Source organism: Hemiscyllium ocellatum, chromosome 11 (genome assembly GCF_020745735.1).
Source record: "Hemiscyllium ocellatum isolate sHemOce1 chromosome 11, sHemOce1.pat.X.cur, whole genome shotgun sequence".
NCBI lineage: Eukaryota > Metazoa > Chordata > Chondrichthyes > Orectolobiformes > Hemiscylliidae > Hemiscyllium > Hemiscyllium ocellatum.
Window position 1 is genome coordinate 58,799,138 of NC_083411.1, and position 27,719 is coordinate 58,826,856.

General features: G+C 40.8%; 1 protein-coding gene across 1 annotated transcript in view; it reads right to left on the reverse strand.

Moving 5' to 3' along the window:
- Positions 1-1,934: 1,934 nt before the first annotated feature.
- The window catches only part of LOC132820021 (FERM and PDZ domain-containing protein 1-like), an 87,843-nt gene continuing 62,058 nt past the window's right edge, over positions 1,935-27,719 (reverse strand). The window contains 8 exon segments of the mRNA XM_060831948.1: positions 1,935-1,989; positions 1,991-3,275; positions 4,134-4,241; positions 4,988-5,761; positions 10,339-10,477; positions 12,534-12,716; positions 12,809-12,904; positions 16,443-16,569. Of these exon segments, the coding sequence (XP_060687931.1) occupies positions 1,935-1,989; positions 1,991-3,275; positions 4,134-4,241; positions 4,988-5,761; positions 10,339-10,477; positions 12,534-12,716; positions 12,809-12,904; positions 16,443-16,569 (2,767 nt within the window).

Below are 27,719 nucleotides of genomic sequence, written 5' to 3' on the forward strand. Positions count from 1 at the left end.
AGCAAGTGATAGATACTGCAACCTGCCTCCCGCCATCCTGAGGAAATCCAATGATCACTATTTAACACTGTAATGTGGAAATAGAATTCTTTAATACCATATATTTTCTATTGCAACAAACAATGTCAAATTCAAAGACTGAAACATTCTACAGCTTAAAGTATCTAATGCTAATATCAAACAACAGAACGTGAGCTAGATGCTAAAGGAAAATTCTTATATTTCTATTACTTTTCACTGCCTACTTTATCTACAGTCTCAAGGCAGCACCTTCTTACCTCAGCATGCACACGCACACGCATATACATACACACACACACACACACACACACACACACACACACACATACGCACATGCACTCATGCACAGACACACGTGGGCAGACATAATATTTTCATTTCGAGAGCTCTCTGGAGGAGATTGCTTATTTGGTATCAACTCATATCAAATTATATGGAATTTTGTAGCATGGCCTGGTCCTCTGGAAACACGATGGGAAGCCCCTGAAATCTTCAGATTCCCAACAGTCAATGGAATGAATTCAGACCTCAGTTTCAGTTCGAAAGGGCAGCATTAAAATGCTGTCTATATGATGCATGTAGAAGTCTGAAGAATCAGCAGAGTACTACATTACCATAGAAAGAGGACATGTCTTGCATCAGTTCTGATTGTTGTAGTGGTTCTGTTCGCCGAGCTGGAAGTTTTTGTTGCAAACGTTTCGTCCCCTGGCTAGGAGACATCATCAGTGCTCTGGAGCCTCCTGCGAAGCGCTTCTTTGATGTTTCTTCCGGCATTATAGTGGTCTGTCCTTGCCGCTTCCGGGTGTCAGTTTCAGCTGTCCGATGTGTTTGTTGATGGAGTTTGTGGATGAATGCCATGCCTCTAGGAATTCCCTGGCTGTTCTCTGTCTGGCTTGCCCTATGATAATAGTGTTTTCCCAGTCGAATTCATGTTGCTTGTTGTCTGAGTGTGTGGCTACTAGGGATAATTATACAAGGTATTCGCCAAAAACGGATACCCGCGCAACTTTATCAACAGATGCCTAAGAGATAGACCATGGAACGAGGACATGCCACAACCAAAAGGACTAACCACACTACCATACATCAGGAGTGTTTCAGAACTGACAGCCAGACTACTGCAACCCCTAGGACTCATAACGGCACACAAACCAACAGCCACGCTCAGACAACAACTTACTAGAACAAAGGAGCCAATACCCAACATGAGCAAAACTAATGTAGTTTATAAAATACCATGCAAGGACTGCACAAAACACTATATAGGACAAACAGGAAGACAGCTAACAATCCGCGTACATGAACACCAACTAGCCACGAAACGACACGACCAGCTATCCCTTGTAGCTACACACTCAGACAACAAGCAACATGAATTCGACTGGGAAAATACTACTATCATAGGGCAAGCCAGACAGAGAACAGCCAGGGAATTCCTAGAGGCATGGCATTCATCCACAAACTCCATCAACAAACACATCGACCTGGACCCAATATACTAACCACTACAGCGGACAGCTGAAACTGACACCCGGAAGCGGCAAGGACAGACCACTATAAATGCTGGAAGAAACATCAAAGAAGTGCTTCGCAGGAGGCTCCAGAGCACTGATGATGTCTCCTAGCCAGGAGACGAAACGTTTGCAACAAAAACTTCCAGCTCGGCGAACAGAACCACTGCAACAAGCACCCGAGCTACAAATCTTCGCACAAACTTTGAGTTCTGATTGTTATTAGTCATATGGCCAATGCCAATCAAAGTGTCATATTGTAGTGCGCATGTTTTTCCAGGGGATGAGTTTAGTGCAGATCATGTACTTGTCACACAATTCTACATCTTTCTTTAAATTGTTCTAATAATATTCTCTCATGGCCCAAACTTTACAAACACTGTTTTGTGTTTCAGGGGTATATTATTTGAATGACTGCGTCAGGCAGAAAACATCAGCAGTCAGTGCATTACACTTGAGCCAGGAGTTTCATTCTTAAGTCATCACACTTCCTGCTGCATGCATCCTGAGAGATTTTCACAAAGGTTTTATAAGTCAAAGAAACGTCTTTTAAGTTATTGACCACTTCGGCATGACGTTCTGCGCAATGCATGCAGGTCGTGAACTGGAGACATGTTGCTGTTAGCTGTATGAGGGCCTGGAAACTTTCAGAAACTCCCAGGAGCATCTCCACAGGAGCCTGGTCTACTTTAATGCCCTTCTGGCCAGCAGACATCAGTTTTCCACTTTCAATATATAATTTCTCCTTTATTGATGAAGTAAGTATTGCACATTCTTCCTCAATATGACTTTCTCTGGGGAATTCTTTCAGCACATTGAGTAGCTCCATGATATTGTTCCGTATCAGATGGAACCCATTCGGCATGCTATATCTTTCAGCCTTGAATTGTGACAGAATGGAGCCTTCAAGCTTTGGTGTAAGATCAGTTTTAGGAAAATCAAAGGAGCAACTGGTAAGCATGAATTTCTCACTTTGCCCAGTAAATGTGGTGAGGTATTGAGAGAGGTGGTTTTCTGAATCAGGTGGGGTGGTCTTTGGTGAACACTGCCGTATGGAATATGCTAAATCTTTGCTTTCGTCATTAACATCAGTACCCTGTGCTCGAAAACGATTCCCATGTACTATCTTACAGCTACACGTGTCCTTATCACTTATTGGGAGCTGTTCATCTATTTCCTTATCCAAGTCAGTTGTGAGGATAGCTTGAACTCTGGAGTCAACATTCAAACTGTGTTTATTTTTTATTTGTTGGAGACAGCTCAGTTTGGTGGAGGGACATTCATTTTGCTGAGTTGCAGTTGCAGATTCCTGAATGGTTGAGTTGTCTACTTCATAAAGCTGCCTTGGTGTATTTGTCAGTGAAGATATTTCCTGAGGAAGGTTTCTATCTTGAGGGCAAATTATCGATGTACTGATCTCAGTTATACTTGCCTCAGTCTGGTTAGAGATCTGTTCTGTTTTTGATAAGTCATCTTTCGAGCTGTCTTCTGCAGGCTCCGTGTTGCACTCAGAAATGTTAAGGGACCTCACTGCGCAAGTTTCAATCTTTGGTTCTAAGTGTGGTGATTTTAAATGTTTAAACATGCCGAATGTCTTAAAGGAGACTCGGTTTAAATTCAGACGTAACCTGGATATGTCAAGGGAGTAAGCATCTTTGCTTTTTTTGTCTGTCTTAGATGAGTTCCTCCTGCTGGAGATTTCCTCTTCCAGAACTGAGTTTTCTGTCAGTGCTGTCAGATCTTCTGTAGACACCATAGAATACATCCGTGAAGTTATAGTGCCATCATCATTTTGGTAACATGATCTTCTTCTTTGACTATTTTTAACCACTTCTTCAGAGATGAACATATTTTCCTTGGAGTTTACTTGATATAAAGTTTGCCTGAATGCAGTTCCACTTTGATCCTTGTTCATCTACTGAGCATGTTCATCTCCCATTTCTAGGACTGTGTTGTTTTTGACAATTGCTTCACCTTGCCCTTTGTCTTTCATGCCTATTGTGTTTGTTGTTCATCAGTGCAAGACACAGTGGTAACATTATGCATCTCATCTTCTGTTAGATTCTGTGAGTATGCATGAGCAAGCTCTAGAATTACTCCTGAAGGACTTGAACACTCCTCCACATTGGTGCAGTCACCTCCAGGCAGCTGAGCTTTAAGAGAAATGTTTAATTTTTTCTCCTGCTGTAGTCTCTGTATGAGAAGCACATTCCTCTCTCATGCCTGAATCACATGGGTAACGTCTGACTGAAACTGGAGTAATGACTGGTATTGTTTCTGTGACTGACTTTGTTTCCATGGTATCTGGCACCATTTCCATTAAATCTGATTGGACCTTTTCATTGGCACAGGTGGAAATGGATGTTAATGGACCAATAGGCTTAGTTTCCAACAAGGCAGGTTCATTTTCGATACTTGTCAAAGAAGAAAGAGTATTCCATCGATGCATTTTTGTCTTAACATGTTTCTTTTCATTACAACGCATACGATCTCCATGTTTGTTTGAATGACTCTGCAATTGAACAGCTTTTACATCATATACGTCATCAGGTGCAAAATGTCTTTTTCCTGTGGTTGTGTATTTTATTTCTTCTGGTTTACCTTTGATGCATTCAACAGTTTTGATGTCCAGTCCTGTGCCAAAAAGACTTGGACTTATCTGCACATTTTGTTTTGCTTCAATCCCCTTAATTTTAGCAGACTCCAACTCTACCAAGAAAACAAAAGAAAATATTTAATTTGTTGACATATTGTTTATCCTTTCTCCAAACATCAAACAACAGTGACTATTCTGCTAGTTAACAGAGCAGTTTAATTTTCATCTACATGACTCTTAGCATATACATGTAATCACTGGCCTCTATTGTTAATTGATTTTCAACCTGTATTGAAATAAGTTCTTGAATATACCAATAGAGCTATACAAAGAAGAACTGCCCTATCTTAAATAAAATGAATTGAATATTGGATAAGGAGCAAAACCTCAAGTTTCTATCTTCCTTTCTATTTTATGATCAGCGTATCAAATGTATTTTTTGTACTGGAGTTGCCCCTTGAAATGATTTATTCCAGTGATTCTAGGGGCACATTAGGGTGAATTTTTATAAGTGGATTTTTCAATAGAACAAGGATTCATTGGTTAAATGCTTGTGCCCTTGCCAGTATTGTGCCTCAATGGGAAGATATACCAAAATCACAAATGTACTCTTGTTCTGCAACCATACCATCACTGGAACTCAGTACCTGTTCCTCATGTGTCATCACTAGTCAGGTATATAAAGGTGCATTGGTAACATGTAATAAGTGAATTAAAATAAACACAGAATATATTTTAATTATTCATCATTCTTAAGTATGTTTGAAAATCTGTTCAAATATATTTTGGATTTCATTTAATTTGTTGTATGGGGTAAATGGAAGCAAGTGGAAACCTGATTGTCATCTATCAGACCTACCTGCTTCAGTTCCTCTGAATTTGATGTCACCTGAACCTTCCACATGAGTAACCTTTTCAGCTGCATCGAAAAATTCGTCAGGGGGAGGAGCCAGAATCGGGATAGTGAGGACCTCACTGTATAAGTCCCCATCAATAGCAGGTGGTAACTCAGTGAGCAGGCCATGACTTGTCAAATTCCAAGACTTGTCCCCTTCTGCATAACTGTCGTCCTCGTTCCTGGGGCACTGGTTGCAAACTTCTGCAGTGCATGGGTTCTCACTTTGGCTGAGGTCAGGAATAGAGCAAACCACCTTTGTAAAACATGCAAAGCATTTAGAAAGGGTCGGAGTAGAGGCTAAGGAGTCTGTTGAAGGTTGTTCAAAACTGTCTTTCAATTCCATGGTACAGTGCTTCTTTGTAACTGGCTCACCATCACTCTCTTCAGTGTTAGAATCTTTGTCATCATCTTCAGAAATCTCACCATGTGAGTGTGGAGCTGAAGTCTCCGTTTGCAGTTCATCCATAGAGTCAGCAGAACAGCTTCTATCACAAAAGTGTCCTCCCTGACATGTTGCTTCATCATTCAGATCAGACACATCCCCTGTGCTGCAACTGGTCTCTTCCTGGATATTCTCCCGTAAGCAGTCACTGTCTGTAGCCTCACTTTCCGAGTTCTCAATGTCCTCATTTTCTTCAGTCAGAGGCCCTATGAATCCATTTCTCAATTTGTGGATATCTATAGACTCAATGTCTGATGATGACTCTGAATCACTTAATCTTTGGGCCTCGTCACCTGCACAGTCAAAAAAGTTACATCTAAGGTCAGATGAAAGAACCATCTAATATTTCTTTAAAAACTGAATTCTGCCATCTTAAAATGCCCTCCTGGAAATTAGGAATGGGCAATAAATGACATCCCATTAATGAATTACAAAAAATTATAAAAACTTCAATGATTAACTTCTATGCTCTTCCTTTCTGTTTAAGTTATTTATTTTGCTTGAAAATGTTTGTTTGGATAAGTTTCTTCACAAAAACAGGATATCCCGTCTGCAAGGAGTTAGTTGAAGGAAATACCTGGGGTGGAGCCTTTAACTGTTAAAGTTTCAATATTGAAGTCATACCAATTGTACGTGTTCATTCAGCTTCAGGACACCACTCAAATACAGTGCCAGGCTATTACTCATGATTTAAAAGGAAAAGTAGTAACTTTTACAGTAAATAAAATTTGATATCCTATTTCTTGATCAATATTTCTGATTGAGACATTCCTTGAATAAGCTTTCAACACTTTCTAGATCCTACGGATACATATGATAAAATGTAAGTTCCTACATTCTGGAATTTTAACAAGACCTATCAGCAACTGAAACTCACCTAGCTGGCATAAAGTCAGAGTGAGCAATGCCATTGGAAAATGTGAGTTGTGTCTCAACTGTGATTCACTCATCTCTCTCAGATCGCTGCTACTGATATCATTCTGAGAGGGAAACGTGTTTAAACTGACATGAGTTTATTTTCTATCATAACTTCATTGCAAAGAGTCACTGTCTGAAAGTGATGCCAATAATCACAAACCTCGCTAGTGCTCCACAGAACTGATCAGTCTAATGGAAGGATTGTCTTGGACATGAAAATTGTTACCATCCCTTAGGTACAACACCCACAGGAGCTGAACAGTCCGTTAACCTCGATTTCTAATAATCTACACACATCTCATAGGGTCTGAGAGAAGAGTCCTCCTGTCCTTTACACTGTGTTTTTTCATACATTAATTCATGTGATGAGGGCATTGCTGGATGACCAACATTTATTGCCCATCCCCAATTGCCCTTGAGAGGATGGTGGGTGAGCTGCCTTTTATCTTTACTGACTGTGTGGATGATATGTCATAGCAGGAAATGTACACTGAGAAAAGGAACTGAGCCTTTACGTCCAGGAAATTGACTGAACGGAAAGCAAAGAGAAGAGGTAGGGCTTTATAACTATGTAAGCACATCCTACTTGGGAACAGATGTGAGTCACTTGGACAATAAAGTCTTCTCTGCCAATCAATACAATCATAATTAATCTATTTGTGCTTTAAATTCCATTTCCCCACTTCCATGTGGTAACCTTTCATTCTCCTGCTTAACAAATATTTATAAGGCAAAATACTCTTGCCTTAAAAAGGATTTAATGACCGCAGCCCCCAACAACCATCTGAAAGAAAAACACTTATGAAGATTAGATTACTTACAGTGTGGAAACAGGCCCTTCGGCCCAACAAGTCCACACCGACCCGCCGAAGCACAACCCACCCCTACATTTACCCGTTATCTAACACTACGGACAATTTAGCATGGCCAATTCACCTGGCCCGCACATCTTTGGACTGTGGGAGGAAACCGAAGCACCCGGAGGAAACTCACACAGGCACGGGGAGAACGTGCAAACTCCACACAGTCAGTCGCCTGAGTCGGGAATTGAACCCGGGTCTCAGGCGCTGTGAGACAGCAGTGCTAACCACTGTGCCACCGTGCCGCCCACTAATCTCTGCTCTAAAAGATTGTATCCTTTTAAAAACTGTGACCTCTAATTTTTGATTCACCCACAAGAGGACAGGCCATTTCCATTTCCAACTTGTCAAGGATTGCACTTCTAAACTCCAAAGGAAACAAGGCAGTCTGCCCAACCTTTTCTCATAAGACAACTTGCACATTCCAGGTATCAATCTCAGAAAGCTCCTCTGAACTGTTTTAAAAACATTTATGGTCTTCCTTAATCGAGAAGACCAAAACTACATGAAATATTAGAGCTGTACTGTCATCAATTCCCTGGATAATTGAAGCAAAATACCTTTATGTTTACATTCCATTAGCCTTCATAATTATGTGCTGCACATGCAAACTAACATTTTGTGAATCATGCACTATCACATATAGATATCTCTGCTCCTTGAAATGGTGCAGTTGTTCTTACTTTAAGTAATACTCTGCTTTATTTTTATTCTGCTTGCAAACTAAATAATTTTTCCACATTATACTACATTGGCCTAACTTTTGGGCGGGGAAAAACAATGACTGCAGATGCTGGAAACCAGATTCTAGATTAGAGTGGTGCTGGAAAAGCGCAGCAGTTCAGGCGGCATCTGAGGAGCAGGAAAATCGATGTTTCGAGCAAAAGCCCTTCATCAGGCTTTTGCTCGAAACGTCGATTTTCCTGCTCCTCGGATGCTGCCTGAACTGCTGTGATTTTCCAGCACCACTCCAATCTAGAATCTAATTTTTGGGCGCTCATTCAATTGATTGACACCCATCTGAAAACTCCTTATGTCCTCTTCACAACATACGTCCTCGCCCATCTTTAAGTCATCTGCAAGTTTAGCTGCCATGGCTTTCCTCCCCATTTCTAAATCATTGTTCTCAATGCTGAGGCCCCAACACAGATTCTTCTGGGACTCATCATCCTGCCAATCAGAAAGAGAGCTTTTTCAAACACATTCTCTCTTTCTGTCAGCCAGTCAATCTTCTAGATATTTTTAATTAACCTGCTCAGTGATGTTATTACACATCTCTGGAGCAGATGTGACTTGAACCCAGCCAATCTTCTATCAATTCAAATATGTTAATATTTGGGTCCTATTTGGTGCAATAATCTTTTATGTGGCACATCAAATCCCACTGAAAACCCAAGTATAGTATCTCTACAGGTTCCATTATCCAAAGCATAGGCTAACACTTCAAAGATTGACACAAATTGATTAAGCACGATTTCCCTTTCACAGAATAATGCTGATTCTTCCCAAATAGCTAGAGTTGCGTCCAGCTATGAGCTCCTCAATAATGATTCTGACACCTACCCTGTGACAAGTCAATTGTTTCCTCTTTCCCTCCCTTCTTGAATAATGACATAACATTTGCTACACTTCAGTCCAATAGAACCTTATCCAAATCTATGAAACTTTGGAAAATCAACATCAATGCTTCGACTTTCACATTGGTCCCTCTGTTTAAGGACCCAGGATGAAGTCCAAATGGGCCTGAAAGCCTGTCAGCCCAGAGGTCTACCTGTTGGCTTCATCACACTTCCCTCTTAATTGTAATTTCACCAGGTTTCTCTCTCCCTTTGATTTACAGCTATTACTAGAGTGTTTTTGTATTTTCTATAGTGAAGACAGAAGCAAATATTTGTTTAATTCAACTGCCATTTATTTATTATATATTAATTTCTCCCCATTCTCACTATCAGGAGGACCACTCACCTTACTTAATCTTTTCCTTTCTAAATACTAGTAAAAACACATTATCTGTTCTTCCTTTTCTAGTTAGCATCCTCTCATACTCTAATTTCTTTCCCTTGATTCATCTTTTTGTCATTCTGTGCCATTCCTTATCTTCTGTCCAATATCTGATCTGCTAATCATATTATACTTCTTCCTTAATCTCAGTACCTTCCTTAAATTCTTAAGTTGGCCATAGATGGTTTGTTCTTCCTTTGCAACTTCTTTTTTACAGTAGGAATATATTTACTCTTAAATATACCTATTTTGAAATATCCCTTAAATATCTAACCTTTACTTCTATATCAGTCTGTTCCTGAACTTAGTGTCCCAGTTCATCTTAGGTGTGCAGTTTTCGAGCATACATAATTGCCCTTTTTAAATTATAAAATACTAGTCTCAGACCCACTCATCTCCCTTTAAAACTGGATAGGAGATTCAATCTACCTAGAGATGCCTTTTCTCTGTGGCCAATAATTAATCTTGTCACGTTGCACTACACCAAGTCTGGTACAACAGACCAAGATGCCAGGAGAAACCCCTTCCCTTTTTTCCAAATAGTAGACAGAATTATCTAAGCTTTCCCAAGTCTTAATGTTCAGCATCCAGTCAGTGAGAGAGTCTTCAAGTGTTACTTGAAACTGCAACTTTCACACAGGATGTAAAGGTTGCCACTTAACAAAAGCTGACATTAATCAAGAATTCAATCAGTATTCAGAACATCCTTGTCGGATTTGGAATGTTAACAAATGGCAGAGAAAACATAGTTCTGCCTGGGGGTAGTGACAATAGAAACAAAATTCACATTTGGAAGTTTGCTTTCAAAGATCAAAGAAAACTTACAGCCCAGCAACAGGCCCTTCGGCCCTCTAAGCCTGAGCCGATCCAAATCCGCTGTCTAAATCTATCGCCCAATTCCTAAGCATCTATATCCCTCTGCTCCCCACCTACTCATACATCTGTCCAGATGCACCTTAAATTAATCTACCGTGCCTGTCTCTACGACCTCTGCATTCAAGGCATCTATCACTCTCTGTGTTTCTTGGGCAAAAGTATGGCAGGAATAAAACTGGGATTCTTATTTTAAAAAGAAACGACTAATGTATTACCTTCTTCAGTTGTCTGACTTTGATAGTTGCCAGGCCAGATGAATATGGAGTCTGTTGAGTTCACATATAGCCTATGATATCCAGCAATCAAACACACAAGGTCTTTAGCATGACGAGTTTCCAGTACCAACGTCAGAGACTGTAAATAAAAACAGAGTCAGTAATTAAACTTTTCCACTAACAGACCTAACCTGAAAATGATATCAGCTCACTCATTTTAAAGATTTTGTTCAGCATTAGCTTCCTTGAATTTGCTGGGTGCAGTGTCTTCCCTCATTTGTTTTCCTTCATCTATAGCATGAAAATGTTGTACAATGCTGAAATTGCGAGTTGATAAGTGAGGGCAACAGGGAATCTGAGATCTGGGCAAATACTGGATAAAACAATCTATTTCTTTAACCACGAAATTCAAGGATTGAGAAAGAAGCAGGGACAATAGAGCAGGCAGGCAAATGAGTCAAATTGGGCTCAGAAAGAGAAACAAAGAATAAGAAAAATTGTTTGGATACAGACAAAAAAAAGAGAGAAAGGAGAAGTGAAAGCAAATGTAAAACGTTTCAAATTTCTAACAACATTTATTACAATTAGGAATAATATCTGGGGTTTGATTTATTCCTCTTCTGAATGGGAGAGGTGGATTGTATTATGAAAACCTAAACTTCATCATTAAAAATGTCTTGGTGTTGTCAAGTACTAACTATTGCCAACTTCCCGAACAGAAACTTTGCATTTATATAGCATATTTCAGAGCCACTAGACATCACTTTACAAACACAGATTACTTTTCAGATACAGTCACTGTTCCAATGTAGGAGTGGGATGAGTTCAATTAATCATTAATATTTAAATGCAACAATTTCTTGTAACTTTCAGGCAAATATGTCACAGAAAAATGGGGCGCATTCAAGAAGGAAATATGGAGAGTACAGGGCCACCGTGTTCCAATAAAAGAAGGGGTGGGAGCATTAAATCCTGTGAGCACTGGATATCTAAGGATACACAGCAATGGATTTAGAGAATAAAGAGATACTTATGGCAGATATCCAGGACTGAAAACAGCTGAAATCCTAGAGGAGTACTGAATGTTCAAGAGGGAACTTAAAATGGAGAATAGGAGACCAAAATTGGTGACATGAAGGGATACTAACAATTAAAATAGAAGGAAATCCTAAACTGGTTTACAGTTAGAGTAAAAGAGTCGTGCCATTGGGACCACAGAGTAAGGCAGGGAGTCAGAGGATGTAGGTAGGATTCCAAAAGAACACTTTCAGACAGTACTCACTTGTGAAATGGACAATATGCATACAGAAATCAGGGAGAAGGTCTGTGATACAATTAAATAAATTATCATTGACAGAGAGAGCTCTGAGTGGTCTGGCTTAGAATTCGATAAATGTCCAGGGCTGGATGAAGTATATTCCAGGTTGGTGAGTGAGGCAAGGGGCGAAATCAGGGACGTTGCAATAATTTTCTATACCTGTCTGGCCCAGGAGAAGAGTCAGAGGACTTGAGGACAGCCAATGTAGTACTGTTATTCAAAAAGGAGCAAAGGATAAACCAGGAGCTAGAAGCCAGTCAGTCTAACCTCGTGCTGGAGAAATTGCTTGAATGATTCAGAGGAACAGAATTAATTTGTAATTGGAGAGGCAGGAATTATGACTCGAAGAGCCTGCCTTCCACTGATCTGCAGTGGCCTAGTCACTGCTGCCTTTGGAAATTACTCCGGTGTCAGCAGATTAGTGTCACTGGCATTCTGGGAAAACAGGCAAGATGGGCTGGCAGAGAGGCAGAAATCCCACCTTTCCTTGGTAAATGTCCTTAGTACCTCCTCCCTTTCCTTCACTTCACTTTCTGGGCTTGATCAGATTGGCCTGGCCTGGCTGGAAATATGCAGAGACCTCCCTAGCTCAGGGCCGAGTTAAATTGCAGTCAGGTCTCTTGATGTTGGGATCATGGACGTGCCAGTGCGGCTACGTACTAAAGCCATCTGCTGTCTGATTGACAGTGAGCAAAGGTAAGAGTCACCCGCAAGTAACTTCATTGCAAAACATTAGCAAACTGAGGATAGGAATAATTGCTGAACAAATGTTACTGCAGCACAGGTCACAGCAGCAAGGATTTGACCAGACAACACCCGTATCAGAAAATGTACTAAGTCCTTGTTCAAGCAAGCAGTTAGCATCAATAGCCTTTACCTTCACATCCACCAGGTAGATGTTCACCACGCTGATCTTCTCATACTCAAAAGTCAATTCCAACTTCTGGATGTTGTTGAAGTCTGTTAACTGGTTTATAATATTGAGTTTGCTGTTAACAACTTCGCTGATACCATATTTGGCTCCGACCAACAATGTGATAAATGATTCGCTGTCCTGCAGCTGAAGAAGTTGCATTTCATTAGAAATTTATTAAAGATGACAAAAAAGTCTAGTTTAAAAAAATGAGCCAGTTTCTGTTTCTCCCTACGTACCAGAAGGGTTGCGTTAAAGGTTTTCCCTCCATATGCTCGAAGATCACTCAGTATGTTCAGGTAATTCAGCCGGACTTGTGCCGTGGATATCAGTTGCTTCAAACAGAATGAGTGTATTTTAATATACTGGCATGAAAAGTTATTTTAATGAAAAGATGTCCCCAACAGCGTTGCACATGTGGCAACATTGATCAAAAATGGTCAAAGACTTTCAACGGAAAATAATGGGAATCCCGCCTGGAAGTTTCCAACTAGTGATTCAGTACAATGACAGAAAACACCTATCAGCAAATCAGGTTATGCATTGGCAGCAGGTATGGCCTTGTGGTTACATCCTCTTTAAACTCAATCTTGCATGTTTATAAAGACCCTACAATAACTCTCTCCTTCAATGCATATACCATGATTTTCAGCATTTCCTTCCCAGACATAATTATAGTTCTAAATTTTCAGATGTCTATTTAATTTGCCATCTTCACATTTTGATTCCATGACTTCATTATTTAACAAATTAATCCAGTTGAGTTTATTACCATAAAACAACAAGGCACACTTCCTCTGATTTGAAAGAAATTAATGGAAAATCCATGTGATGAATACATTTTATCTTTTATCTTTGCTGCATGGATTTAAATAACTGCTTTACAAAAAAAAAGAGTTTTAATATCAAATAATCGATGTATATTCATGAAGCTCAATTTATCAAAGATATTCTTTATATTGTGAACAATTGGTTTTCCTCCCTAAAATGTAATGTCCTGAACGTCTGCAGTTAACGCTGGGGATCACAAAGTGGCTGATAGATAATGATGAGCAATTTCAGGGGCTGATCAACTTTAATCTTTCATACACAAAAATATTGAAATGCTTAACTGGGCTTACAATATGAGAAGCTTTAATTAAAACTTATGACCTAATTATAAAATATGCAGCTTTGAAACTGCATTTCCCAAAAAAGCAATTTTGTTTAAAGCACTCTTTACAAACAAGCTTCAACTTAATAGTGCTGGTTACAGTGGAATTTCCTACATCACTTCACAGCTGAGTAGGAGGATGTCTAAAGAGAGGCAGAAGCAGTGGAGGAAAATACACAACTGAAGTCTCTTATTGAGGAATACAGCAGCAGAAAAGGCAAACACATGATGAGGTTAAAAGGATATGGACTTGTCGGTCAAGGAGGAAAAGTTTCCTAGAGATGTATGAGACCATAGAGGGATTGTAAAAGTGTTATTAAAATGCAGTATATGGATAAAAAAATTGAAGGGTGATTCAAGATAAAGGATAATTCTGCACTGGTGCTAAGATTAACTTGAAGCACTTAGGATGAGAGGCACTTTACAGGCACGCATTAATGATTGGCTGACTGATAGAGGAGGTGATAGTCTAGTGCTGTTATTGCTGTTTTGTTAATCCAGAGACCCAGATAATGCCCTGTGAACTGTTTGAATCCTGCCATGGAAAATGGTGAAATTTTAATTCAGTAAATATCTGGAATTAAAGAGTCTAGTGATGATCATAAATCTATTGCCAATTGTTGGGAAAACTTCATTAATGTTCTTCAGGGACAAAGTTGCCATCCTTTGATTGAGATGTGAGATATTCCACAAAGAGAATTAAACAAGATTCCATGGTAAGTACAGTAGTGGCCAATATTTACCACTCAGCCAACATTTTATCAAGGTACCTTGGTTAGTTATCGTGTTGTTGTTTGTGGGAGCCTGTCTTGTGGAAATTGTTTGCTAGGATTCCTGTCCTATAACAATGACAACATTTCAAAACAGGGTCACTTGGTCTGAAGTATTTGTGACTTCTTTTGTGAAAAAGTATATTGTTAGGTACACGTCTTTCATTCCTTTAAATAGGCCTCAATGATCTTGGGTTAAGGGATAAAAGTTCAGTGTTTGCCCTTCAGATGATGGCCATTAACTCAGGCTGGATTTAAGGTGGAGACAAATGGAGAAAATAGCGAGTTTAAAAAGAATTGTGATCCTTGGACACAATGAAGCTTAATTTCAATACAGTGCAGAACAGGCCCTTCGGCCCTTGATGAAGCTTGATTACAAGAGGGGCAGACCAGTATGTGTCATCTGCCGGTTTTATGGGGTTTTTGTCTCTGGGTATGACAGGGCTTCATTGTGATGCCCTCTACAGTTGAATACAGCAATCATTCACGACCAGGTTCCCATATGAGGAAAGGCCACTTGGACAAATCACCAAGGAATGAATAATGGCAGCAAAACCAAACACTCGGAATGAGCTAACAGCATCAGGAGATGGAAACATAGAAAGCAGCAAAAGTTCGTTTTCTCCTCCTTTAATACTTCACGAATACAGATTTGATCTGGAATGTCACTCAGACACATATTTAAGAGGCTTTAATAAGTAACAAATAAATATTTCACTGATTCTTAGAAGGCAAAGAACATTCACACTTTACACCGCCCTGCTTTAGCAACAGTATTAAAGTGTAAAGGGAAATATTTTCCCTTCAATATAAAACTAGAAACTTTTGTACTTGGGATAATAACCTCTTCACATGTTCCTACATGTTTCAATGAAGTCACCTCTGACTCATCTAAACTCCTATACAGGTCCAGTTTAGTAAAGCCCCGCACCAATCACAATGCATTAATATCCTTCCATACATATGGTGATCAGTATTGTACACAGTGCAGTAAAAAGATTCCATAATCGTAATGTGTAAATGAACGATAATTATTTTGCTTGTTCTCTTAATTGAGAGCTATCGATTCTCTTGGACACAAGAAGAACTGTCCAAGTCTTTGAAATACTCCTGTGCTCTTGGATCAGTGGTTAGCACTGCTGCCTCACAGTGCCAGGGACCTGGAATCAATTCCAGCCTCGGGGCACTGTCCGTCTGGCGTTTGCATGTTCCCCCGTGTCTGCACGAGTTTCCTCCAGTTTCCTCCCACAATCTAAAGATGTGCAGGTTAGGTACATTGGCCACGCTAAATTGACTATATTATTCAGGGATGTGTAGGTTAGGTGCATTAATCAGGGGTACATATAGAGTCGTGGATAGGGGAATGGGTCAGGGTGGGTTACACTTCGGAGGGACAGTGTGGACTTGTTGGCCAAATGGCCTGTTTCCACACTGGAGGGATTCTATTCTATGAAATCTCCGGAGAGCAGGAAGGGACCTTGGTTTAATGACTCATTCAACAGATGGCACCTTAAGCACTTCAGCATGCCCTCATTACTGCACTGCAACATCAACCAAGTTACTTGTTCTCAAGTCTCCAGAATTGGACCTGATCCACAATGTTTTGACCAAACGGCAAGTGCGCTACACATTGAGTCATGGTTTATGCAACAGCACAACTTTATAAAACAGCAAAACGACCAAGAAAGCTGTAAATCTGAAATAGATAGCTGAAAAAGTTGGAAATATTCAGCAAGTCAGGTAGCATGATTGGAGGGAGGAAAACAGTTAACATGGGGAATGCTTTGTCAGAACTGAGAGCACTTTGAGATGTAACAGTATTTAAACAAGGCATAAAAAAACTCAAGGGTATGTGCAGAAAGAGCATCTGTGATTGGGTGGAAAGCAGTAAAGATTGATTTTTTAAAAAAACTCACTTTTACCTTTGGATAGCCAGTTATAAAGAATTACCTTTTGTCCTGGTGCAATCAAACTATGATTGTTCTTAAGGTGATAGTTAATGGCCTTTCTGATATCTTTCTCTTTCATGTTGTCAAGTACAGTTGATGAGACAAAATTCTCAATTCCCCAATTCATCCTGAAAATAATAAGGTTGCATTTAAAACTATTTCACCTCAATCATAGAATTGTACAGTACAGAAAAAGGCTATTTCACCCATTGTGTCTGTACTGACTCCCAGAAGAGCTATGATATTTGTGACATTGGAAACTATCCCTCCAAACCACTTACCATTCTGACTTGGAAATCTATTGCCATTTCTTCAATGTCACTGGGTCAAAATCCTGCAATTCCAACTCTAGGGGCATTGTGGGTCAATCCACAGTACGTGGACTGCAGCAGTTCAAGATGGCAGCTCACCGCCACCTTCTCAAGGGCAACAAGGGATGAGCAAGAAAAGCTGGGCCAGCCAGCATCACCCATGATTTATGAGTGATTTTGTTTTAAAATCCCATGTTCAATTAATTAATAGTTGCAGCTTATGCACAATGAAGGTGGAGTTGGAACAAAGAACCCTACCTCATAGAGCCATCTGGTGATCTGAAGCTGCAACTACATTGTGACAGTTGCCATAGTGATTTCCAATACAGGGAGTGTCTGGTTTGCATATGGGTTCCATTCTGGAGTTTGTTCACAAGTTGGTTTGTACACATGGCAGCACACAATACAGGACAATGGAAAGCAGCTATTCATAAGTACAGGAAATGTTTGGATATCTGGTCGTTAAAGTTATGAACATGTAATGGAACACATTCATAAGTACAGTCAGTTCTGCTATAACGCTATTGTTCTGTTCTCGTGCAAACCTGTGTTATAAGAAAATCACGTAATAGCAGCACTATTTAAACTAATGGGGCCATGGTCGTGTTATACACAAAAGTTCACACTATAGAAACAGTGTCCCCAATTCGTCAATTATGTTATAGCGAATTCACATTAACAAAATGCACGCTTTAGCAGAATGATCTGTATGAGCATTCTTAAGTTGGACGTTTGTAAATCAGGGATCCCTGTATATGATTCAGAACCTTGGGACGACCCAAAGTGCTTTATTGCTAATAAAGTACTTTTAAAATATGGTCACGGTCATGATAAAAGAAACATTGCAGTTAATTTGTACACAGCAATAGCTGACACACAGCAATGTGAATTGAAAACCTGATTTTGATGAGCAATAAATATTGGCTAGAAATATTCAATGCATGTTGGATTTTTAAAAAAATTCTTGTTTTCTCAGGAAGAATATACCAAATACTGCACTTCTGCTTCCTAGTTGTGAAACCTGAAAGGCTTCAGAAAAGATTTACAAGGACGTTGCCAGGGTTGGAGGGTATGAGTTATAGGGACAGGTTGAATAGGCTGGGGCTGATTTCCCTGGAGCGTCGGAGGCTGAGGGGTGACCTTATAGAGGTTTAGAAAATCATGAGGGGCACGGATTGGGTAAATGGACAAAGTGATTTCTCTGGGTGCAGGAGTCCAGAACCAAAGGGTGAGAGGGGAAATATTTGAAAGGGACCTGAGGGGAAACTTTTTCACACAAAGGGTGGTGCGTGTAGGGAATGAGCTGCCAGAGGAAGTGGTGGAGGCTGGTACAATTGCAACATTTAAAAGGGATCTGGAAGGGTATATCAAAAAGAAGAGTTTACAGTGATATGGGCCAAGTGCTGGCAAATGGGACTAGATTAAGTTAGGACATCGGGTCGGCATGGACGGGTTGGACCAAAGGTCCGTTTGCATGCTGTACATCTCTATGACTCTATCAGTGGACTGCTGTTACAGCTATTGAGGTCACACTGACAGGGTCTGGGAGTGAAAGGTGTCTGGGCCTGTTTTTGTGTCAGTAGAGATTGATGCTAAGTTGACTTCCATTCCTATCCCAATTTAAAATTGGGTCTGGATGAAATTTAAAGAATTACGAAGTGCCAAGGAGTTAGTCTTCAAGTAGAAGACTAAAAATAAGAATCTAAGATTAATTCCACTTAAAGGGGTAATTCTATGACATGTTAGTGAAGTAACTCATAACTGAGAAGTTCCTCTAGCCTGGAGTTTCACAAACACTGAGTGCTGTCAATGAGGAGTGTCCTTAATGAAGGGTCTAGTTGCTAAACTCATGCAAACAATGCCTCACTAACAGCAAGTTCCTCCAAACAAACGTCTCACTCGCTAGGAATCTTATTAACAAGGAAACTGACTAATAAAGAATCTCGTTAATAAGGAGTTTCAATAAAAGGAAGACTAGCTAATGAAGGATCACATTAATGGGAAGATTTGCCAATTAAGCAGCTCACTAAGAAAGTGTCTGACTGATGTGATGGCTTATGAAACAGGGGTCTTGCTATCAAGAAGTCCATATAGTGCTGTGCGAACATAGTGTGGTGTGAGGTGCAGCTGAAGCATTGCCCAGTTCAATCTGCCCAATGTATTGACTCACTCAATGTACTTCATGGAGACTTTCTCAGAATGGTTGGAGCTGAGGATGCATTCCTGAATTTGCAGTGCTGCGAGATGGATAGCAGTGCTGTATTTCATCTCCATCGCAAACCTCTCCAGCAGCACATCATTGCAACTCTGTAAAAGAGATTACTAAAGGCATCACACAGCAATCTAGAAAATATCCACACAAATTGCCACCACTTACAAATGCTTTCACAAAATTACAGAATAGAATAAAACTATGCAACAGAAAAATGCCCCTTGGTCCATCAAGTATGCGCTTGTCAAAAACCCCTTTTCCAGCACTTGGTCCATAGCTTTGTCTGTCTTGGCTTCGCAAGTGCATTGTGTTGCTGCTGGTTCTTTGAACGATCTGTCCAGTTAAACCAACACCCTAGTTCTTTCCTTGTAGCTCTACATATTTTCTTTACAACTACGTATCCAAAACTAATCAAAGGCTCTGTGGTACAGTGGCAATGTCCCTACCTTTGAGCTAGGAGTTTTGGCTGTAAGTCCCATCTGCTCCAGAGGTGTGTAAAAACACCTCTGAGCTCTGAAGGAGGGTGATCATTTAGTGGTACAACTGGACTCTTAATCCAGAGACCCAGGTAATGTTCTGGGGACCTGGGTTTGAATCCCACCATGGTAGATGCTGGAAACTGGAATTCAATAAAAATCTGGAATTAAAAGTCTAATGATAACAGTGAACCATTGTTGGTGAAAAACTCATCTAGGTCACGAACATTCCTTAGGGAAGGAGTCTGCCATCCTTACCGTCTGGCCTACATGTGACTCCAGACCCACAGCAATGTGGTTTGACTTTTAACTGCCATCTGGACAATTCGGAATGGGTAACAAATGTTAGCCTAGTCAGTGATGCCCTGATCCCTTGAATTAATTTCAAAAACAGGTTGAGCAGAAATTATCTACAAACACTAAACAAATCTTACTGTCAAACCTACATCCACCATTCTTTTTCAGGCAGTGAATTTCAGTTTATAACACACTGAATATAAACTTTCACCTCCTTTCTCATAAATTATTTTTCTGCTGCATGGAATTCTGAAATTCCTGCAGGATCTTCCAGAACCGAAAGTCATTGAAATCTACAGGACCTCTGAGAGGGAACATTGCTCATCTGCCCACTGTTCTTTGACCTTAAACCAGTGCCTTCAGGTTAGGAACCAAAGTGAAAATAATGAAAACAGTTTCTTTTCATTTACTCAGTCAAAGCCGCTTGTATTTATAGACACCCGTATTAAATCTCCCCTTAATTTTCTCTGCTCTGCAGAGAACCACCTCACTTTCTCTAGCTGCTACAAAACTCAAATTGCCAATCCCCCACATGTCAACTATAATTTTAACCATGAATACAGAACATCTCACAAATACCGAAATTGCTGGATGTATGAAAATGAAGTCCATCTAGTTCACCATCTGCAATCTTGCTATGTTAATTGTACAATGATAATATTACTATTAACTAATCACGGTAATTCATCCCTAACTATTAATCTACAACAGATACAGACAGGTGTGCAAAACCACTGGAGGTGGGGATTTTGGCAGATCCAAAGTCACCCATTTCTCCTAGACCAGCCACACTTATCAAATGACATGTTTATATGATTTATCAAAAATTGCTATTGTCTGAAAGTAATCTATTTAATGTTTGTGTGAATCGCCCAAGCTGATTTACTCCATTCCCTTAGAGGTATGTTCCCCAATGTCCTCATCGAAATATTTTTAAAATTCATTTAGGGGATGAGGGTATCGCTGACCATATCCCTTAATTACCCAGAGGGTGGTTTCAGAGTCAACCACATTGCTGTGGGTCTGGGTCACATGTATGTAGTTTCCTTCCCTGAAGGATTTTAGTGAACTGGATGAGTTTTTCCTAACAATCCACATTTGACCCTTAATTCCAGATAATTCAAATTCCACCATCTGCAGTGGCAGGATTTGTTCTGAGGCTCCTAAAACATTAGCTGGGTCTCTGGATTAATAGTCCAGTGATATTAGCACAAGGTCATAATCTTCCCTAATGTACTTCAGCGTATTAGTTTTGAATATATTCCACTTTAAGCACAGAATACGTCCTCCGGCTTTATCGCTCTTGGGAAACAGAACCTTTTTTGGTGTGGTCAGTCATGATTGTGAGAAGGGGCTTACCATGATCCTTCATGTCAAATAGATACCTGTGAGTAGAGGTATTCAAAAGTAACTGGATCATCTTGTAAAAGTACAAGTGGATCTCTTGGCAGGAAACAAACCCTGAAGAGACACCTATAATCACGGGGCTCTCGCTTCTGGACCACCTGTGACAAGGTAGAAAAAATTTATATCAGGAAATACCTTCTTATTGTCACACTGTGGAAATAATCAACAAAAAATTTCTTTAAGCTTATGTTTTAACAAGAAGCATTTCGCACTGTGTGGTGTTGTGATACAGAGGAGGGGGGCTTCTCTGGATAATTTGTTGATATCAGCCCAGGCTTCCTTTGTTAAATAGAGGCCCAATCCCCAAGTTCTTTAATTACTTGCAATGCAATGCTATTTTAGCAGTCTCAATAAAACTTGTTATTTCCATGCTGAATCAATTTTTACATACATTTTGCAGTTGAACAGATGAAATATAAGCATTAGGAACTGGGGCAGGCCATTTGCTCCACCATTCAACAAAATTATAATTAACATGTACCTTAACTTCACCTTCCTGTACTATCTCCATATCCCTTTGTTCTTTTAGAACACAAAAATCTGCCACCCTTTACCTTGAATAGGCTCAATGTCAGACCATCCTCAGCTCTCCAAAATACAGTTTTCCAAAAATTCACAACTCAACTCTCCATCCCGGTTCTCCTTGGGCAGCATCTCATTCTGAGAGTGTGAGTGACCCTATGTGCGAGATTCACCAGCCATATGGGAACTTACAAAGGTGGGGAGTGACAGCCGAGGGGAAGGCTCTCGATGTGGACACGCCACCCGAAGAAGGATGGACCACCACTCTCTTTCCTCCCATCTTTTAACCAGTCTGCTTAAGAAAAGAGCTGACCCATGCCAAGTATATCATGGCACTGCCAATGTAATATTTAGATCAAGTTAACAATTCCAAATACCTGTTAATTTCTTTTAAAAATACAGTTCAGTTGCTGATGTTGGCACTCACTCACGTACCTTCATTTTATCAGGAGCAGGTTGGAGTGGACAGGAAGGCAGCTACCTGTCATATTTTATGTTATATGGGACATTAAGAACAGTCCCATGGATTTCCATTCTATCTCCTCGCATTCTTCTGAACTTCAAGAAACACTGAATTCATTTACTCAACCTTCCAACATAAGACAACCACCTCATTCTAGGAACCAATCTGACTGGTCACAGCCCCTCTTCTGCTGTTACATCCTTCCTTTGGTAGATGGACCCAAACTGTAAACAGTCGTTTAGGTGTGACCTCACCAATATCCTGGAATTGTTGTGAGAAGACTGCTTGACTCCTATATCCAATCTAATTTTTTATCCAAAGTGAACGTACAATTTGCCTTCCCAGAAAAGTGATTACCAGGAAATACCATAGGTAATGCAGAGAGACATCTTCTTCACTCCTATGTTGTGTAATATTGATCAGCATTTCTGAACCAGAATTTGATAAAGCCAAGAGATGCTGCTTTGTTCAAATTCCATTCACAAAGTCTCCAAAAACAGAACTTTTCTTTAGGCTGCAGCAAATGGAACAAACTACTCAAAATGCCAGATTTGGACAGCAGTCCAATGTTAGGTAACAAAGCCAACAGATATAGAGGCAAAAACAGAAGTTGCTGGAAAAGTTCAGCAGGTCTGGCAGCATTTGTGAAGAGAAATCAGAGTTATTGTGACCCGGTGGGTCCAGTGACCCTTCCTCAGAACTGATACAGAGGATGGTTAAGGGTTTCATTCTGTAGATGAACATGTGGGTAACTTTAGTTGTCTACTTAAAAGCTTGCAAACTCTCAAGGATATCACTCCCTCATGTAAACAGTTCAAAGAAACCCCAACGTACCTGCTCAATGAGTTCATCATCATGTAAGATATAGATCTTGTTGATAGTGTATCGTTCCTTCAAAACCAGATCAAAATGCAACGGATGGATAACTTTGACTTCAAGCTGAGGATGATATCCTTTCAAATTTCAGTAGAAAGGGAAAACAAAATTAATTTCTTATTGCCTTTCTGAATTTCCTGTTGAAGATATATGGTCGTTTTACCTATCCCCAGCTGCCTCACAGCGCCAGAGACCTGGGTTCAATTCCCGCCTCAGGCGACTGACTGTGTGGAGTTTGCACATTCTCCCCGTGTCTGTGGGTTTCCTCCGGGTGTTCCGGTTTCCTCCCACAGTCCAAAGATGTGCAGGTTAGGTGAATTGTCCATGCTGAATTGCCCGTAGTGTTTGGTGTAGGGGAATGGGTCTGGGTGGGTTGAGCTTCGGTGGGTCGGTGTGGACTTGTTGGGCCGAAGGGCCTGTTTCCACACTATAAGTAATCTAATCTAAAATCCTCTCCTATTGGCTGATTCCTGGGACGAAGAGGTTGAGTTCTCAGGAACGGCTAAACAGATTCGGCCATTATTCACTCGAGTGTAGAAGAATGAGGGGTGACCTGATTGAAACATATAGGATTCTCAGGGAACGTGAAAGGCTGGATGTTGAGAAGATGTTTCCACTTGTTTGGGAATCTCAAACTAGGGGACATAGTTACAGAATGACATGGAAAAACATTTCTTTTCCCGGAGCAAGGTGAATATCTGAATTCTCGATCACAAGGAGTTGTGGAGTTGAGATCCCAGAAAGTATTTAAAGAAACTCTAGGTAGATATTTAAAATATTAAGACGTGAGCATGAAACAGGAGTTGAGGGCTGGAGCAGATCATCCATGATCTTGCATAATGGCAGGATAGGAGTCAGGGAGCTAAATGGCCGACTTCTCCACTTGTTCCTTATGTTCTTACGATCTAAGAAGACTCCGAAGCAACATGATAATAAGCACTGCAGAAATATGAAGGAAAAAGTGTTAAATCATCCCTAACATCCTGCCTTACTCACTGCCCAAGTCTGCAGTCCCTGTTCCATCCACAGTCTACATCTGCTGCTCCATTGCTGTGGGAACCCCCTGCTCTATCCAGTGTCCCAACCTCATCCTCCATCCACATTCATACCCCCTTCTCCACCCATTCTTCGAACCCCATCCCCATCCACTCTCCCAAACCCCCGTCCCCATCCACTCTCCCAAACACCCGTCACCATCCACTCTCCCAAACACCCGTCACCATCCACTCTCCCAAACCCCGTCCCATTCCACTCTCCCAAACCCCGTCCCCATTCCACTCTCCCAAACCCCCGTCCCATCCACTCTCCCAAACCCCGTCCCCATCCACTCTCCCAAACCCCGTCCCCATCCACTCTCCCAAACTCCCGTCCTCATCCACTCTCCCAAAGCCCCATCCCCATCCACTCTCCCAAATCCCCGTCTCCATCCACTCCCAAACCCCCGTCCCCATCCACTCTCCCAGCCCCCTTCTCCTCCACTCTCCCAGCCCCTTTTCCACCCACTCTCCAAACCCCTTCTTCACCCACTCTCCCAGCCCCCTTCTCCACCTACTGTCCCAAACCCCTTATCCACTCTCTCTCCCAAGCCCATTCATCACCCACCCTCCCGACCCCCTTCTTCACCCACCCTCCCAAACCCCTTCTCCACCCGCTGTCCAAACCCCCTCCTCCATCCACTCATTACATCTCTTGCTCTATAAATTGTTCAAACCTATGCACCATCCACAATCCTGGTGCCTAATATATCGACTCAGAAGGCATGAAGTTCCTCTTTTTTCTCACACTGGCTTTCGGTAGTGAGTAATGTACCCCTGCCCTTGGCTGAGAAGACAGTCAGAGCTGACTTGGTAAGCCTGGGCGAGTTTCCTGGCCCTTCATTGGGCTCAGTGCTAGTATCCTGGGTTGTCAGAAACTGCCTGCCAATCAGAGGCTAGCAGCCTTTGAGTCCTGAAGTCAGGCAAGGCCTACTCATCATCAGATCCAGCTGCAATAACACAAGTCTTCTTTATCTTCTTGTCACAGTGTGGGAAGGCAATGGGGGATGGTCAGGGAGTTTAGAGGTAGATGCCATTTGGGGTAACTGGAGATTCCCCCCTCCCAATCCGGCAGCGAGGTCACCCTGGTTTTCCAGGGAAACCAACACCAGCAGGAATGTAAAGAGAGAGACATCGAAGGTGGTCATTTGACGCTCATCAGTGGCCAATAATTGATTACTTAAGACCTTAGCAGATTGAATAGGTTGCCCATGGACTTTCTTGACTAGAACTAATTGGTGACCAGACATAAAGGTCGAGGGGGTTACCATATCTCCCAGTACCTCTGCCATTGGCAGGAACAGAGCCCATTGTAATTAGCAGTCGTTCTTGCTTCCCTTTCCAACATCTATTGTCTGTCCTGTTCTGTCAATGTCTAAAAGCTTTTGAAAGCTTTTTTAATTGCTGGATACATTGACTTGCAAAAATGGAAAAGCATTTTCGGAGTTGACTTATTTCAGTTATCATCCATGAATCTTGACAATCCTCACTGCAGAATTTGGCCTTTAGTGGATAAATGCTTTCATCCATTACGCAGTGAATACAAGACTTTGGATATTACCTTGAAAATCAGATTAAAAATCAAGTGTTGACCGACAAGCCTACATCAATAATTTTTGTTCTATGTTTTGTTTGCTATTCTGCAGATTCGGTTGCTTTTGTATACTGTTCATGTGCATTAAAGAAATCGACAGCATTAGGACAACACATTTTTTATCACCAAAAGATGTTCCAAAGTGCTTTAATGCTAAAGAGCTACTTCTGAAACGTGGTCAGTATTGTACCTCAAAGTTTGCTCATTTCACAGATGACCAGATGGCTACAGTATAATCAATCTTGCTCTTTCAGTTCATAACCAAATTAAATTCTTAAAGAAATTATTGAACTATGATTCCATTCCAACCTCCAATGTCTCCAGACTGTCAGACTTTGGATTCACATTCAGTACTGATGAGAGAAGATTTCTTCAAACTGAATACCAGAAAGACTAAAGCTATTATCTTCAAGTCCTGCTGTGTTCTCTAGTTACCAATTCCACCTCGCTCTCAACTAGCTGAGGCTGAACCAGACTTTGCAACCTGGGAACCACATTTGACCAGAGATCCTACCACAAATCCACATCATCACTAAGACTGCCTATATCCCACCTCAATACTATTGCCTGACTCCATCCTCGACTCATCTATTGCTGAAACACTCTACTGCAACTTAATTATATTGAGGTCTGAATTCCTGCCCGGTGTCCCATCCCCCACCCTTCATAGATGATAGCTTAGCCAAAAATCTGTTGCCTACATTTAACTTACAGGTTTCTGTTCACCTGAAATCTGTCTCTTCAGTGTACATTGACTTGACCATTATCCTTCATTTCAAAACCCTCCATTTTCTTGACCATCCTTATTTCTGTGTGTCCTCCACTACTACCATCCTCCAAGACATCTACATTCTTCAAATTCTGGCCTCATTCAACTCCCTGACTTTAAACATTCCATCGCTGATAGCCAAGTTCAGCATTTCCCTGCCTTTCCATTCCTTTCACCTCCTTTAAGACACATCGCTTTCACTAAGAGTTTTATCATTTATCCTAGTATCTCTTTATATGATTTGTGTCAATTTTGGTTTCATAAATGTCCTGTGAAACACCTGAGTAAATACACTCTCTAAATGCAGATTGTTGTCATTGATGTTGTTAATAAAAATCATGTTAATATAAGGGGCAGATCAGAATACTGAGACTCTGAAATAAAAAATAGAAAAAGCTGGAAATAATAAACTGGTCAGACTGTATCTATGGAGAGAGAAACAAAATTAAAGTTTCAGCATTAATGAAGAGCATATTTCAGAATTAGTGAGAGTTGGAGATGTAACAGGTTCAAAATGAATATTGCAGACAGAGAGCATTGAGTGGTGAAAGAGAAAAAGGAAAGGTCTGTGATGGAAGGCAGGAGAGATTAAATGACAAGGTTTCACTGGGCAAAACAGGATGTTAATGAAACAAAAATTGGTGATGTAGTAATAGTGAAGAAGGTTATCTCAGAATACAATAGGATCTTGATCAGATGGGTCAATGGGCCGAGGAATGGCAGATGGAGTTTAATTTAGATAAATGTGAGGTGCTGCATTTTGATAGGGCAAATCAGGGCAGGACTTATACACTTAATGGTAAGGTCCTGGGGAGTGCTACTGAACAAAGATACTTAGGAGTGCAAGTGCATAGTTCCTTGAAAGTGGAGTTGCAGGTAGACAGGGTAGTGAAGAAGGCAGTTGGCATGTTTGTCAGTGCATTGGTCAGTGCATTGAATATAGGAATTGAGAGGTCATGTTGCAACTGTACAGGAAACTGGTGAAGCAACTTATAAAATACTACATTCAATTTTGGTCACCTTGCTGTAAGAACTACATTCTCAAGCTTGAAAGGGTTCAGAAAATGTTAGAAAGGATGTTGCCAGAGTTGGAGGGTTTGAGCTATATGGAGAGGCTGAACAGGCTGGGGCTGTTTTCCCTGGAGTGTCGGAGGCTGAGGGGTGACCTAATAGAGATTTATAGAAATCAGGAGGGGCATGGATACGATGACTGGTCAAGGTCATTTTCCCAGGATAGGGGAATCCAAAATTAGAGGGCATAGGTTTAAAGTGAAGGGGAAAAGATTTGACAGAGACCTGACAGGCAACTTTTTCACA